The 15,787-nt window shown below is 43.0% G+C and overlaps 1 protein-coding gene and 1 long non-coding RNA gene across 4 annotated transcripts in view; one reads left to right on the top strand and one right to left on the bottom strand.

Annotated features, from left to right (window-relative positions):
- inadl (InaD-like (Drosophila)) overlaps positions 1 to 8,302 on the top strand; it is a 47,046-nt gene extending 38,744 nt beyond the window's left edge. The window contains exons 27-31 of one of the 2 annotated variants that reach the window (XM_015376566.1): positions 607 to 729; positions 1,898 to 2,002; positions 5,839 to 5,945; positions 6,025 to 6,148; positions 6,378 to 8,302. In XM_015376566.1, coding sequence (XP_015232052.1) covers positions 607 to 729; positions 1,898 to 2,002; positions 5,839 to 5,945; positions 6,025 to 6,148; positions 6,378 to 6,524 — 606 coding nt within the window. In that variant the 3' untranslated portion in view covers positions 6,525 to 8,302. The remainder of the gene's footprint in view (positions 1 to 606; positions 730 to 1,897; positions 2,003 to 5,838; positions 5,946 to 6,024; positions 6,149 to 6,377) is intronic. The other variant, XM_015376565.1, reaches the window with a different exon arrangement.
- Positions 8,303 to 10,676: 2,374 nt separating this feature from the next.
- Positions 10,677 to 15,787, bottom strand: part of LOC107085907 — a 7,215-nt gene continuing 2,104 nt past the window's right edge. Inside the window, exons 1-4 of one of the 2 annotated variants that reach the window (XR_001481282.1) lie at positions 15,532 to 15,583; positions 15,023 to 15,079; positions 12,930 to 12,992; positions 10,677 to 11,093 (exon numbers count right to left, since the gene is read on the bottom strand). This is a non-coding gene — a long non-coding RNA (uncharacterized LOC107085907). Of the gene's footprint in view, positions 11,094 to 12,929; positions 12,993 to 15,022; positions 15,080 to 15,531; positions 15,584 to 15,787 lie in introns of those variants that run through there. The other variant, XR_001481281.1, reaches the window with a different exon arrangement.

Genomic DNA, 15,787 nt, shown 5'->3' with positions numbered 1-15,787 from the left:
AAACAAATCTTTGGCAGAGTGAGAAAAGGGACAAAACGGAAAAAAAAAATACTCAGCTATGTAATCCAGTTTAAGGAGATCGATGATAATTCACTCAGTCGGAACTTCATTTTGTCTTTGCAAAGATGAGAACTAGACCAGTCATGAGCTATGAGAACAGCAACTTTTAAACAGAGCGTGCACGAGGAGAAATGGGCTTGTGCATGCTCTTGCACGCGTTTAATAGGCTTTACCTCTTAGGAGTGGGTACAAGGTCATGTATATGTGCTTTTCTTTTAAGTAAAGAGGGTGGGTCTTTTAAAAAAAATTGCGAAAATCCTCCACTATACCTTTAAGAAACCAGATACAGACTTTCTAATGGACAGCCGTCTCTCCGATCGATCTCAGTCCAATCGCCATCTATCTGATCAAAAACTATCTGATTGACATCTTTCTATCTGATGGACATATATTTGAAATAAAGACTAAATAGAATATTTGGTCCAATCACTGAGCAGCAGACAGTGTCTCTCTAAAGCAAACCTCTGGTTTAATGTGAATAAATAAAGTTCTGGTGCCGAAGGTGATCCCATTGGAACTCAGACCATCTCCCTCTGACCCACCCAGGGTGCCGGAGACTCCCTCGGGGTGAGCATAGCGGGAGGAAAGGGCAGCCCTCTGGGGGACATCCCCATCTTCATCGCCATGATTCAAGCCAACGGCGTGGCAGCGAAGACGCAACGGCTGAAGGTGAGCCATTGCTGGTCTAGTTGCTCCCCTGCTTATCACCCAATTAAGAAACTGGACACATCCCAGAGCTGTGGCCATGCCATGCTGAGACGTCACCTTTCACCCTCCAGTGCAAAGGTCACTGAATTTGAGGAAGAGCTCTGATTCAGCAGATTGGACCAAACCATTGCAGCCTGTGTTTCTGGACTGGTTCTTCAGTAGTGGGTTGGTTCTGGCCTTGTTCTCACATGGTGGAGTCTGTCAGTCGGTCAACAGAGAAGCTCCAAGGATCGGATGGAGAAGTTGAAGTTCAGCTCTGTTGAGGAAGGTCCAGGAATGAGATCCACAGAGCAGCATCACCAGTGAGTCCAGAGAACTGGGTCGGATAGTACAGAACGGAGCTCCTGTCTGTACTCTCCACAGATGTTCCTGTACTCTCTTCCAGCTTCTTGCTTGTTGGGTTCCATGCATGTCTAGTGGTCTGCTGCTTTCATCCTGTTGATCTGGGGAGTTTTTCAACTGCCTGGATCTTTGGTTCTGGGTAAAGTGGTAGAACCTGGGCCTTAATTCTTCATGCTGGAAGCCAGTTCCTGTCATCATGCCATCTTAGAGCTCAGCTGTACGCTCCTTAGAGGGCTTATCCTCCATAATGGGCCTCTCAGGTTCTGGGTTCCTTCTAGTCCGTCCTCCTGATGGACTCCAAAGGCTTTGCTGTCTCCTTCCGATACTGGCTCTTCCTCCTCTTCCCTCCTCCTCAGGTCTGGTCTGTGGATGTTGGACCAGGAGTTTCTGTCAGTACTTGGACTTTCTGTTATCTCTATTGAATTCTCCTTTGGTGTGGGTCCAGCAGAGTCCATCTTTGATTGAAGGTGTTACTTTGGGAGAAACAAAAGCAGCTGTTTGATTGTACTTCTGGTTATTCTTGATCTTTATGAGAACAAGTTCCGCCGCACCATTACCCTTATCTCAGCCAACTGCTGGGTCCCGTTTTCCACCTAAGAAGCTGAACCATTGGTCCATGGTGTGTCTTTCTGTGCCAGTCCATGGATCAGATTTGTTCTAAGAAACCTGTTTGTCTGCAGGTTTTATGTGGGTTCCTGCTCGCCTGCTTTGATTAAACGATGTGACTTAGCTCTTCCAAAGTTTCTCCTTATGGGTTGGTTATTTTGGACTTGGTGTTTCTCTGCAGGTGGGAGACAGAATCGTCAGCATTGGCGGTCAGTCGGTGGACGGTCTGTCCCACAGTGAGGTGGTAACCATGCTGAAGAACAGCTACGGGAACATCAGTCTGCAGGTAAAGAACAGAGTTCATCCTGGTCTAACCTCAGCAGGGAGCCAAGGAACCTCTGGAACCTCTGATGAAACATAGAGGAACCTCTAATGGAATGCAGAGGATCCTCTGATTGAACGCTGAGGAACTTGTGATGAAATGGCGAGAAATTATGGAGTGAATTTGGTTCTGTTATTTTTGCAAGCAGAGAACATGAATCTCGTACTCGTACTCGTCGTCTTCCGCTTTATCCAGAACCGGCTCGCGGGGGCAGCAGACTAAGCAGAGACACCCAGGCTTCCCTCTCCGCAGACACCTCCTCCAGCTCTGTTGGGGGAAGCCCTAGGCGCTCCCAGGCCAGCCGAGAGACATAGTCTCTCTAGCATGTCCTGGGTCGTCCCCTGGGCCTCCTCCCAGTGGGACGTGCCTGGAACACCTCCCGAGGGAGGCGTCCAGGGGGCATCCAAAGAAGATGTCCGAGCCACCTCAACTGACTCCTCTCGATGTGGAGGAGAACCGGCTCTACTCTGAGCCTCTGCCGAATGACCGAGCTCCTCACCCTATCTCTAAGGGAGAGCCCAGCCACCCTGCGGAGAAAGCTCATTTCAGCCGCTTGTATCCGGGATCTCTTTCTTTCGATCATGATCCAGATTTCATGACCATAGGTGAGGGTAGGAACATAGACCGAACGGTAAATTGAGAGCTTTGCCTTTTCGCTCAGCTCTCTCTTCACCACGACAGACCGGTGCAGCGTCTGCATTATTGCAGCAGCCGCACTGATCCGTCTATCGATCTCCCGCTCCATTCTTCCCTCGCTTGTGAACAGGATACTTGAACTCCTCCACTTGAGGCAGGGACTCTCCTCCAACCTGAAGGGGACAAGCCACCTTTTTCCGGTCGAGAACCATGGCCTCGGACTTGGAAGAGCTGATTCTCATCCCGGCCACTTCACACTAGGCTGCGAATCGCCCCAGCGCACGTTGTAGGTCTTGGCAGGAGGGAGCCAGCAGAACTACGTCATCCGCAAAAAGCAGGGACGAGATCCACTGGTCCACAAACCAGACCCCCTCCGGTCCTTGGCTGCGCCTAGAAATCCTATCCATAAAAGTTATGAACAGGACCGGTGACAGCGGGGCAGCCCTGTCGGAGTCCAACATGCACTGGGAACAGGTCCGACTCAATGCCGGCAATGCAAACCAGACTCCTGCTCCGCTTGTACAGAGAATGGATGGCCCCTAATAAAGGGCCCCCGACTCCATACTCCACCCCCCAGCACCCCCCACAGGGCAGCACGAGAGACACGGTCGAATGCCTTCTCCAAGTCCACAAAACACATGTGGACTGGTTGGGCAAACTCCCAAGAACCCTCAAGCACCCTCCTGAGGGTGTAGAGCTAGTCCACTGTTCCACGTCCAGGACGAAAACCAAACTGCTCCTCATGCAGCCGAGGTTCGACAATCAGCCGGACTCTCCTCTCCAGCACCCTGGCATAGGCCTTTCCGGGGAGGCTGAGGAGTGTGATTCCCCGATAGTTGGAACACACCCTCCGATCCCCCTTCTTATGGAGGAGAAACACCACCCCAGTCTGCCAATCCAGGGGGACTGTCCCCGACCTCCACGCAATGTTGAAGAGACATGTTAACCATGACAACCCGACAATATCCAGAGATTTAAGATATTCAGGACGGATCTTGTCCACCCCCAAGCCTTGCCACCTGGGTGATGAACAAATCCAGCCCCAAGCACCCCGTCTCTTCTTCCCCCACGGAAGGCGTGTCTGTCGGGTTGAGGAGATCCTCAAAGTATTCCTTCCACCGCCCGACAATATCCTCCTTCAAGGTCAGCAGCTCCCCACTCCCACTGAAAACAGTGTTAGCGAAGCACTGCTTTCCCCTCCGGAGGCGCCGGACGGTTTGCCAGAATCGCTTTTAGGCCAACCGATAGTCTTTTTCCATGGCCTCTCCGAACTCCTCCCAGGCCCGAGATTTTGCCTCTGCAACCGCCCGGGCCACGACACGCTTGGCCTCATGGTACCTGCTTGCTGCTTCAGGAGTCCCACAAGCCAACCAAACTTGATAGGACTCCTTCTTCAGCTTGACAGCATCCCTTACTACCGGTGTTCACATCCGGGTTCGGGGATTGCCACCACGACAGGCACCGCAAACCTTACGGCCAGAGCTACGGGCAGCCGCATCGACAATAGAGGCAGAGAACACAGCCCAGTCGGACTCCATGTCTCCAACCTCCCTCGGGACCTGAGAGAAGCTTTCCCGGAGGTGGGAGTTGAACACGTCCCTGACCGAGGGTTCCACCAGACGTTCCCAGCAGACCCTCACTACACGTTTGGGCCTGCCGAGTCTTTCAGGCTTCCTCCTCTTCCAGCGTATCCAGCTCATCACCAGGTGGTGGTCAGTGGAGAGCTCCGCCCCTCTCTTCACCCGAGTGTCCAAGACACGAAGCCGAAGATCAGAAGATACGACTACAAAGTCGATCATCGACCTTCGGCCTAGGGTGTCCTGGTGCCAGGTGCACCGATGGACATCCTTATGCCCGAACATGGTGTTCATTATGGACAATCTGTGACTTGCACAGAAGTCCAATAATGAGACACCACTCGGGTTCAGAGCTGGGAGCCCGTTCCTCCCGATCACGCCCCTCCAGGTGTCACTGTCGTTTCCCATGTGGGCATTGAAGTCTCCCAGCAGAATGATGGAATCCTTGGGAGGGGCGCTTTCTAACACCCTCCCCAAGGATGTTAAGAAGGCCTGGTACTCTGTACTGCCGTTCGGCCCATAGGCCGAAACAACTGTCAGAGTCCTCCCTTCGACCTGAAGGCGAAGGGATGCAACCCTCTCATCTACCGGGGTGAACTCCAACACGAGACGGCTGAGCTGGGGGGAGACAAGCAGCCCCACCCCCGACCTCCGCCTCTCCCCGCGGGTCACTCCAGAGTAGAAGAGAGTCCAGCCTCTCTCAAGGAGCTGGGTTCCAGAGCCCAACTATTTCTAGCCGGTATCGCTCCCCCTTCCGCACAAGCTCGGGCTCTTTCCCTGCCAGTGAGGTGACATTCCACGTCCCCAGAGGCAGTTTAAGCGCCCGCGGATCAGGTCGCCGAGGTCTCCGCCTCTGGCTGCCGCCCAATCCTCTATGCACAGGTCCCTCATGGTTCCCCCTGAAGTTGGTGGGCCCACTGGGGGATGGCCTTGCGTCGCTCCTTCGGGCTGGGCCCGGCCGGGTCCCGCAAGGAAGAGCCTGACCACCAGGCTCTCGCCGACGAACATGAATCTAAATTTCGAAACATAATTTTGTAAATTAAAATAAAAAAAAAATGCAATTCACTATTTAAACTTTGAAAAAAGTTTCAGTCAAAAGGCATCGATATTTTGGGAAAATACAATTTGAGGAAAAAATATTGGAAATAATTATATCTGACAAACTTCTAATGAAGCAACGCAGTTGGTCTAAAGAACAGCTCATCTTCCTGTCAGTGAATGGAGGATGATTAGGTTCTGTCAGTCTGAGCCCAATAATGGACCTGTGTGTAGGACCATGGACCATTCATTTAGGCGTCGCTATGGTGATGATCAGTGTACAATGTAGCTGATCAGCAGTTCGTGGCTGGAGCCCAAAAAAGAACCGGTCAGTTCAGTTCTCCTGTCAAAACTGAGGGATTCTTTTAATGTTTAGATGTTGTACATCCCATGCCTAGCTGTTTAACACAAAGACAACATTTTATCCAGTTAAAGTTTCATCTTGGTTCCTAATTGGTTCCGGTTCACCTATCTGAGTAAACTGTCTGAGGAGACCCCATCAGATCTCAGGTGTCAGATGAGCAGGTTCTGCTTCTGGCTGTTTTCCAGGTGGTGGCGGACACAAACATCAGCGCCATCGCTTCGCAGGTGGAGAGTTTGACTGGCAGCTCCAGTTTGTTGGCCAGCACCGACCCGCAGAACCCAGTAGACCCAGAGTAAGACCAGATACACATAAACAAAGAAGCTGCTGGAAATCTCCTGGGCCTCGGCCTGACCTCTGAACTCTCTCCCCAGAGGTCCACGGCCCCGCAGCATCACTCTGGAGAAAGGTTCTGAGGGACTCGGGTTCAGCATCGTTGGCGGCTTTGGCAGTCCCCATGGAGACCTTCCCATCTACGTGAAAACCGTCTTTAGCAAGGTCAGAACCGCCAGTCCATACATTCATCCATCAGTTATCTGTTCATCCATCCATCCATGGTTCTCCTTAGATAGAAAACTTAAAACCAGTAACACTGTAATATCTGGTTGAGCTGCTTCTTTAAAGTGCCTTAAGATGGCATGTGATGTGAATCGGCGCTATATAAATGAACTGAATTTAATGAAATCATCAATCCTTCCATCCTGATCTTGCTGTTTCTTTTTTTCAGGGAGCTGCTGCAGTGGACGGACGCCTGAAACGTGGCGATCAGATCTTATCTGTAAACGGAGAGAGTCTTCAGGGAGTGACTCATGAGCAGGCGGTGACCATTTTGAAGAGACAGAAAGGATCCGTCACGCTGGACATTCTGTCCTAACAAGCACACCTGGAGACACATGGAGGACACCTGTTACTCTGAGCTTCCCAACATGCAAAAAATACCCCTACTGGTCTCACAGTTGTCCTCTGTCTCTAAGAAGGCCATGTCCTCCCGCTTTACCTCCACCTGACTCCGCCCATCTCTCAGACAGGTGTCTCACCTTCTGCAGAGTCCCTCATAAGCTTATATGAGATTCTCCTCTTTTCAAAGCTAGATCTCTCATGGAACCACAGCTCATCAAAAAATATTCAGGATACCAACAAATTCAACAATCTATTGTTTGGTTGTTCTGCCACCTAGTGGTCACTCTGATTATAGCAGCCCCACTGGGCTTCCTGCTCTGTCTTCCCAGTCTCTGAGGCTCATCCACCGGTTCTAATGGCTGTAAACCGGAACCACGGAACAATCTGGTTGGATGATGTCATCCTGTCAATAAGCTGTTCATCCGGTGCTGATCACCAGATGTTAAACACCAGACAGGAAACACCAACGGCTCTGATGCTAATAAGAAAAAAGGGACGCTTAATTCCTTAGGTCAACTTTTCTACTGAGGGTTTGTGTCCAGAACATTCCCAGGGAGGGGGAGGGGGGGTATCACGGCATGCTAAGAACTGATGACACGTCATGGTGATGCATGCAGAAGCTTTAGCAGAAGCCTGGCTGCAAAACTAGGCAACAATGATGTCACACTAGGTCACAAAAAGAAAGTACAGAGAAGCCAAGAAAAAAATTATTCTGGTTCTGTGGTTCAGAAAGTAGAACATTGTTTAAGTTTTAAAGAAACTGCAGTTTCTGTTATGCATGAATTTTATCCAGAGATTCTGGCTCAAACTCGACCCAAACAGAACTAGTCCCTCTTTCATAACACCGGTGCTGCTAATATAAACCGCTGTAGCTTAAACCAGCAGTCTAAGCTTTTCTTTTTCATTTTGAGCAGAAATTGTCTGGGATCAGTCTGAAGATTTGGGTCTATTTTCACAGCTAAAGAAATTATTTTGATTTAAAAGTTCAGTTTGTCTTAAAAACACCATCTAAAAGTCTCCAGTTTAGTCTCTTAAATCAGTTCACTTTCTTTTTCACAAGCCTGTAGTTTCTGTTGCACAGAAAGAGCCATCCCTAGTTTTTTCCATCAATGTAAAAATGTGCCATCTTTTGATAAAATTATTTTTTTAATTTAATACATGCAGATTTAATACATATATAGACTTTCTATAAGAGTTAATGCTCGCTGTCTCCATAGAGACAGCTCTCAGGATGTTGTTGGTATTTCCGTCGCCTTGACAACAGAAACAATGTCTTCCTTATGATATTTATCATGAATGGGTTAAAAATTTAGTCTAGATATAAAAGCTACAGATTGACATTCTTTGTGTTCTTCGAATAACAAAAAAAGAAACTGGCTTTTTGTGTTTCATATTAAAATCATTCTGTTGAAAAGATCCTGCAAACCAGATTTTTTGTAGCATGCCTGTAAATCTGGGTGTTTTCCATCAGTTTCCTATTTATAATTTTGTTCAGAAGGATACTTCCAAAAAATTTTGCTTCTGCTAAAAGGAGTTGCTCAAAATACCCTAAATATTTTCCCTAAAACACATTGTTTTCAGGAAAATCTGTGAGTTTTCAAGAAAATATTCATTCAGGTTTTCCTGAAAAAATCCAGGAGGTTTTCCTGAAAAAATCCATGAGGTTTTCCTGAAAAAATCCATGAGGTTTTCCTGAAAAAAATCCATGAGGTTTTCCTGAAAAAAATCCAGGAGGTTTTCCTGAAAAAATCCAGGAGGTTTTCCTGAAAAAAATCCAGGAGGTTTTCCTAAAAAAAACTAATCCAGGAGGTATTCCTGAAAAAAAAAACAAATCCAGGAGGTTTTCCCGAAAACCTCCAGGAGGTTTTCCTGGAAACTATTAACTAATTATTTCAAGGTCACAGTAAAATGTGGATAAATCATTAATTTCATACTAATGTTAAACCTCCTCACTTCCTTTAAACATGATTCACAAATGATTCAGCTCCTCAAATTAATGAACTCAATAGATTAAATTTCTTAGCATTTCTTAGGCCAATGTTTTTATTTCGAAACACATTGAAAAAAACACCAACTAAAACAGATGATTGAAGTAAAGACTTATATAACTATTCTCTGGAAATTGTAAGTTATAAAGAGTTCGTCTTTAACTTCTTTTCAAAAATTCAATATGTTAGCTTTAATGCTGCTGATGGTCATTTTCCTTCAAAATATCTCAAGTCTTAAACATGTGGCTAAAATGTTCCTCTTAAAGTAAAACCAAAATGTTTCTCTGGAACAAAAAACAAGTTATGTCGTTTCTTTGGTTTGCTGCTGCTCATAAATGTGGGTTTTGTGTGCAAATGAGCTAACATGCTGGTTTTATCCCCTTTATTGAAACTAGACTAACAAAACTATCAGCCTGATGTCATTAGCTCACTAGGTTGGTTAGCTTTAAATGTTTAGTTGAAAATAAGTTCAGTTTTGCAGTTTAACATGATTTAATCTGTATTCAAACACCGTCTATGGCATAAAGATTTGTAATTAGGCTCATTTTAACAAAACATTTAAAATGAACTTGTTTAATATTTCGTATAATGTGACCTGCTGTTAGCTAGCAAATTAGCCAATCTGCTCAAATGCTTTCAACCGAAACATTTTACTGTTAATACGTCCGAATCTCTTAAATGTTAAATGTGAATTAACACGTTTAGCAAGACGTGTGAAAACTCTGAATGATTTCTTTATTTTTATTTGAAGAGCTAAGCTAGCTTGTTGTTAGCATTAGCTGCTAATGAGGTGTTTGTCTTTAAAGGGAAAAAGTCTGCAAACATCAGCCATGTACACATATTCAATGTCTTAATTTTTTGTAGATGAAATGTAATTTATTGTTGATTTCACATGAATTGATCTGTATTTTTTAGAGGTTTGTGTTGCAGCTTCGTGCCACATCCTGTCAGAACCCTAAATGGGTCCAGTTTTGATACGTGTCTTTGTCATGTTGTCAAATGCTCCTGGAAATGATTTTAATTTAATGTGAGAAGGATGGAATGGTGATTATTGAACCGTTAATAAAGACAAATAAACAGACTTTACTTTCTGTGGGGAATTTTTCTTGGGAACAAACATGAATCACCACAGAGTAGGTTTGATTTTGTGATTTTATGTAAGTGAATATCAAATACAAGTTTTCTATTAACTGACAATCCATTCAAAAATATTTTATTTAAGCTCATTTTACATTTGAACAAAGGAACAAAAACTTGTTTTTCTAGAAAAAAAGGATTCTACAGTGCAGTTGGTATGAAAGCAAACAGTTTGCAGATGAGAAAGACCACTGGTCTGGTTCTGACAGAGGTAGCAGGCGTAGAGATGTGTGCGATAGAAAGGCTGGGTTAGAATCAATTAAAGTCCAGATTAAGCTCTCGATTATCAATCTGTCATTTAAAAAAAATCAAGCAATCTTTAGTTGTATTTGCAATAAATATTTCTAACATGCCGTTTCTGTTCATTTTAGATTCCATTTATTATGTTAATATAAAATAGTTCTTCAGTATTCAGACTTTTATTAGAAAGATCAAATTAAATACCTAAAAATATTAAAAAGAGATGTTTGTATTAAAAAGTTGTACTCCGTGAAAACATTGCCTAATTATTTAGAAGTAATAAGCTAGGGTTTGTTTAGCCTGGTCTGGACTTTGACTAGGACCTTTTTTAACCCTGATCTCTCATCAGTGTCAATTAGCAGCTTGTAGATTGGCTCAAGTCATTTAAATGAAGCCTAAGGCCTGCTGAGCTTCTCCTAACACCTGAATCTGAGTGTGGAACCCCCTCTGACAGAAGATCAGTCACCAGCAGCACATTGACAACAAGGTTGATAAGTTTCAGTGTAGACAAGTTTGAACTTCCTTAACAAAGAGTGGCAGACATATTGGATTCTGTAATCAGGGTTCTCTACATTCTCAATGTGGATCTTAGAAATTCATTTCTGTTATAAATTAAAAGCATCATTAAGCATTCTAACAAATATGCATATATTGCTGTTTGTTTCTGTTTTTAAGCTCTACAGCTCATGAGCATGCTGTTCTGAACCAGGAACCCGGGTCACAGGAAGATGAGCTGAAGTTCTGAAGTGTTCTTAATGTTCCATCATTTAACTTCCTCATAAATCACATTCAGCTCCAGTTCTTCAGATGCTTTCCCTCCTGAGGCTGTTTCCTGTGGACTCTTGAGGTCAATCATTTACAGCGGGTCGTGGGTCCAGTGATCAGCAAGGAGAGCTGAGGCAGCAGCTGGTTATAAAGATAACTGATTAATCAGGAAAGGAGGAGTCTGAGAGGAAACACAAGGAAAACTATAAAACTAAGGAGCTCCCTGCGTTACCAGGTTCTGGTCTCTACATCAGAGCCGGAATATTACACGATCACGTAATACAACAGGAAGATTCAACACTGATTTATTTAAAGAAAGCTGGAGCTCCGAGCTGCCAGGATCTCTGCTGGACGTTCACATGGCCGTAGATTTATCGTCAGGGTCGTCGTAGATGTTGCTGCCTTCCCTGGGACTGAATGACAAACAGAGTTTATAAATGAAGCTGCACTATTCTGAGCTCACACAGGTTATATGAAAAGATTTTAGAACTAATCGAGCAGTTTCTGAATGTTCGAGAGGATTCAGCTGCTCTCACTAAGGCCTCATCAAGAATATTTCCCTGTGCAGCCTGAGAAACTTCAGTGGCTGACCTGAAGCTCCCCACCATCATCATCATCTATAACCAGAAAACCTGAAAAAATGTTTAAACCATAAAAAGATCATCTTCATTTTTTTGTATTTCAAAAAGGATATATTTATCAATATTTGTTATAATAATGACTTTTATAATCGATTATTATTTTTACTTGTTTAATCTATACAGATTGCCTCACTGTGCAGGATTAATTAGAGTAATTTGAGAATCTGACAAAAAAAACAGCGTTTAGAGTCAAGTTTCTTTAATTTAAGAATGTTATATGCAGGTGACTGTCAAGTGTCATAAACAAAAACAAAAAAACAAAAAAAGATAAAATTCTGACTGGAAATGTTTTCCAACAGTCAACATCTGAGCTGGATGATGGGTTACTTTTAGAAAATGCACACAAATGACAGGGTGAGTATTTTAATATCAGGCAATCTATGAAGGGAACTTCGCTAACCTTAGTTTAGAAAATATATAGAGTTAAAATGGTCTTAAAAAAATGAAATCTGATAAATTATGGGCATAAACTTTTTTTTTTTTTAATCTTTCTTGATACTCTTCAATAACTCCTCTTTGTTTGACCTGTTGTTGACATTCGTACCAAAAAAATCCAGCGTTTTGTTTCTGTTCACCAATCCATTCATTTCATCAGCTCTTCTGCAAGTGTGCAGAAATACAGAAATACTTCTGGCATCTCAATTGGTCACTTTAGGAAACAGTTGTTATCAACTGTCTAGGAAACAGTTATCATTTCCATCTATAAACAAAGTTTATAGATTATTGTATAGTATTGTATGTATTTTGATTTATGAAGCTGTTACTTATTATGAAGGGACGTATTTCCTTTAATATTAAAATTCCTTTCATCAGTTATATTTTGCTAAATTTTGTTTGAAAATGATTATTATTTAGCAGAGAATTTTTCATTGAACTCATTGATTGGACTTTTGCTGTCACTGCGCCATCTGCTGGACCGGCAGTGTAAGTCCATGCTCAGAACATCTGGAAAAGCAGCTTCCTAAACTTCTTGCTCAATGAGCGACACGTGATAGCGTTGTTATCTCTGTTGCTCTTATCGGGCTCTTTAAAATCATAGAATATTTATACACCTCCAGTAAAATATAAAGATAAAACAGCAAAAAGGCTTACAGGAATCAATTTTTGTAGTCCGTTTGAAACGAGCTTACTGGACATAAATGAGCTAATTAGATGTGGATGATAAATAGAGGAAGAGGAAATTTTCTTTTTTACATTTTCTTTGTTACAGGCAGACTGGGTCCCCACAGAGAGCTTTTAAACCACTGGGTGGAGTCCTGGACTGCTGGGTCTTCAGGCTCCTGCTCTTAAACTTTTCTCCAGACTTCTTCTTCTTTGATAAATCACCAAATTAATCTTCACTTATTGTTACAAGCTTGTTTTTACTCTACTGTTTTGTGCATTGATGCTCTGATCGAGGCCCGATCCAATGCACTGATCAGTGCGCTATTAATATGTAATCTTATTCAGCTGATTCTAGATTAGCTGAGGAACCTGGTTTAAACGCCCCTCTGAACATCTGTTACTTATCTGTGTCTTTAACCTTTTCCTCTAGTTGCTGCTGTTTTGTTAAAAAGGGAGTGGGTCTGGTTGAGTCTACCATGAGACCAGAGTCAGTTTAGTTCCTACCTGAGATCGTCCAGGCTCCTCTGATAGATGTTGTCTTTCCCAGAGTCAACGCTGGCCCTCGGCCTGCAGACATAAAAATCCAAGCACATATCTGAGCAGGATTTATCACCTTGAAATTGGATTTAGCCAAATCATATAAACACCATAAACTAATCCTAGGTGCACAAAGGAGCGTTATCACAGATCCTTCCTTCCAGCAAGTGTTAGACTTTAGAACCATCACTGCTCCCAGCAAAATCAAAAGGGTTCCACCTCCATGCTGATAACTTACAAAAGCTTTTCCTTTTTTCTGTGTATGGTTGATTTTTTTGCACACAGTTTGAGTTGGAGAATTCTATTGTATTCTAGTTTTTACAAAAAAAATTTGATTGACATAAAAATATTTTCATTTTCACTATTTAAAAAGTTTTTAAATTAAATAAAACATACTGCATATTTAGTCTCTTCACATCCAAACATCAGGGTTTCAGGTAATAAACCTATAATCTGATGAAGCAAAAATCATTAAAAAAAAGTGTAATTATAATCTGCAGCGGCTTCAGTTCTCCATCTAATAGGCAGTGAAAGAGTCAGGACTGGATCATGGATCCTTGTCCAAGGGTCCATGATTAACAAAAAAATGCCTGTAAAGAACTGAAGCAAAATAGGATATGATTCAGTCACGTTTCTGTGGAGCTGATGAATTACTGAGGAAGATCTCTTTATCTGTGCGTTTTTCATGGTCATATTTTATTGTTTTACTGTGTTCTTATTGTTTATTGCTTTTAGCTTTTAAAGCACTTTGGTCAATCTACTGAGTCATGACGCAATATAAATAAAGATTGCTTGGCTGAGAAGCGATTGGTCCTGATCCAGCTTATGTAGGAAGTTACCCAGGGTGACATAACAGATGGGGAAGGAGGGGCAGGGGGTTCCAGATATAAAGATATTATTATTCTGAAAAATGTTGCCTTAGCAAGGGTTTGCTTTCCTGATCCAGTAAAACACGTTCAAATTTTCCGCAGTATATTTCCAGGCTACATGACCTTAGATCAAGGCCAGTTTCCAGATGTTTCACCTTCCAGTACTTTCTAAGATAACATCCATATTGTTTGACTTTTTGACATATTTGATGTCAGATGTACATGAATAAGATGTGGTCTAAAAGGAGATTTAATCACGTCTAAGAAGAAAGTCCAATTAGGTGATTCCAAAGCGGCTTGTTCCTGTTAGGGCTTAATAAACATGCAGAGCTATGATCTAGAGCTGCTGTCCAGGTTCTTTAACAGTAAAATCACTGTGAGAACCAGCAAAGATGAGGTCACTGTTGAAAAAATGTCTGAAATCCTACCTCATATTTATCCAAAGATATCACTGAAGAGTTCTAAAAGAAGGCCCTTGGATCTGTTAAACGCCAAATATCCAGAAGAGTGGCAGCGGTTCCTCAAGATTGGTGAGGAAGAACTAGAAACCAGGATCTACATTTGGTTCATCTGCAAGTATCTGCAGCTACAGTAATGCCCAGCATGAAACAGAAGATCCATAGAAACTATCCAAAGACAGCTAGCTGAATATTCAAGAGTGGCCTAGTCAAAGCTCAGTCCTTGTTGTGGGATTAAAATAGCAGATCCCAGAGCCTGATAGCAGAGGAGAAGCTGAGGAGCAGTGCCAGATGTTCTCAGATCCTCCTTTACTGAGCAGGTTCTCACAGATCAAGTTAACTTAAAATGACTAATGGCTTAATCTGATTTTTAATCGAATGGTATTTGTTTAAAAGTGTTAAAATTTTAATGTGTTTTAAATTGTTTTCAAAGAGATAGATAACAATTACATTCAAAAACTACTGAAAGAGTGAAGCCTAAAATCTAGGATCAAAGAGACAAAAAGGAAGCAGGAACACAAAGCAGGAAGTTATAGCTTTACATGAGGTTCTGTATCAGGTTCTTAAGCCAGAGCTGTTCTCTGCCTGACGCTGTCCAGGTTTTCTTTGTTAGGACGAGCCATTCCCTACCTGTCCACTTCCAGTTTATTTCACTTAGAACTAACTGTCCTTATCCTCTGCCCAGGTTTTCATGCTAGAACGATTCATTCTCTACCTCATGTTGTCCATGTACCTGTTGAAGGCTTCGGGGTCCTCATATTTATTGTTCTCCGATTGCCCGCTGCCTCTCCTGCAAATAAACACAATTGGATTCATTAGGATCTCATGTTTACCTAAAGTCCTGTTTGAAGGATAGAACAAGATGTTCTCCTTCAGAGAATTTATAGGTTCCCTAAGTTGGATCAACTGTTCTTTACCTAATACTGTTCTCTGAGTTAGAACGAGCTGTTTTCTATCTGGCGCTGTGGGTTTCTATGAGTTAAAAAAGCTGTTCTTTTTTGTGGGTTCTCTAAGTTAAAATGCATAATTCATTTCCTGATACTGTCTGAGTTCTTTAAGGTAGAACAAACTGTTCTCCTCCAAACGCTATGTAAGATCGGTGAGTAAGAATGAGCTGAATGAGCTCTACATGATTCTCTCTGAGTTAGAACAAGTCGTTTTCTTATTGACTCTGACTCAGTTCTCGGAGTATGATCTCAGTTGTTGCCAAAGTTCTAAATGTTAGAACGAGTCATTCTTTACCTGATGCTTTCCAGGCTCGTGCTGTAGGGGTTCTGGGCTGTGTTTCTCCTGCACAGAAACACTTATCAGCACCTCTCCTTTACATTAAAAATATTTTTTAGATTTACAGATGATCTGTTCCATCAGTGGAATCGACCAATCAGCAGAGGATTTTAGCTTTATCAGGATGTTTGTATTGTAAAGTCAAAAGGTGGGGAAGACAAACCTGACTGGTGCTTTGGGATTCTCACACCAGACCTTTTTCACCAGGAAGGCC

Source organism: Cyprinodon variegatus, unplaced genomic scaffold (assembly GCF_000732505.1).
Source record: "Cyprinodon variegatus isolate N-32 unplaced genomic scaffold, C_variegatus-1.0 Scaffold136, whole genome shotgun sequence".
Taxonomy (NCBI): Eukaryota; Metazoa; Chordata; class Actinopteri; order Cyprinodontiformes; family Cyprinodontidae; genus Cyprinodon; species Cyprinodon variegatus.
The sequence above is the reverse complement of the archived record's forward strand: the minus strand, read 5'-3'. Positions and strand labels throughout refer to the sequence as shown.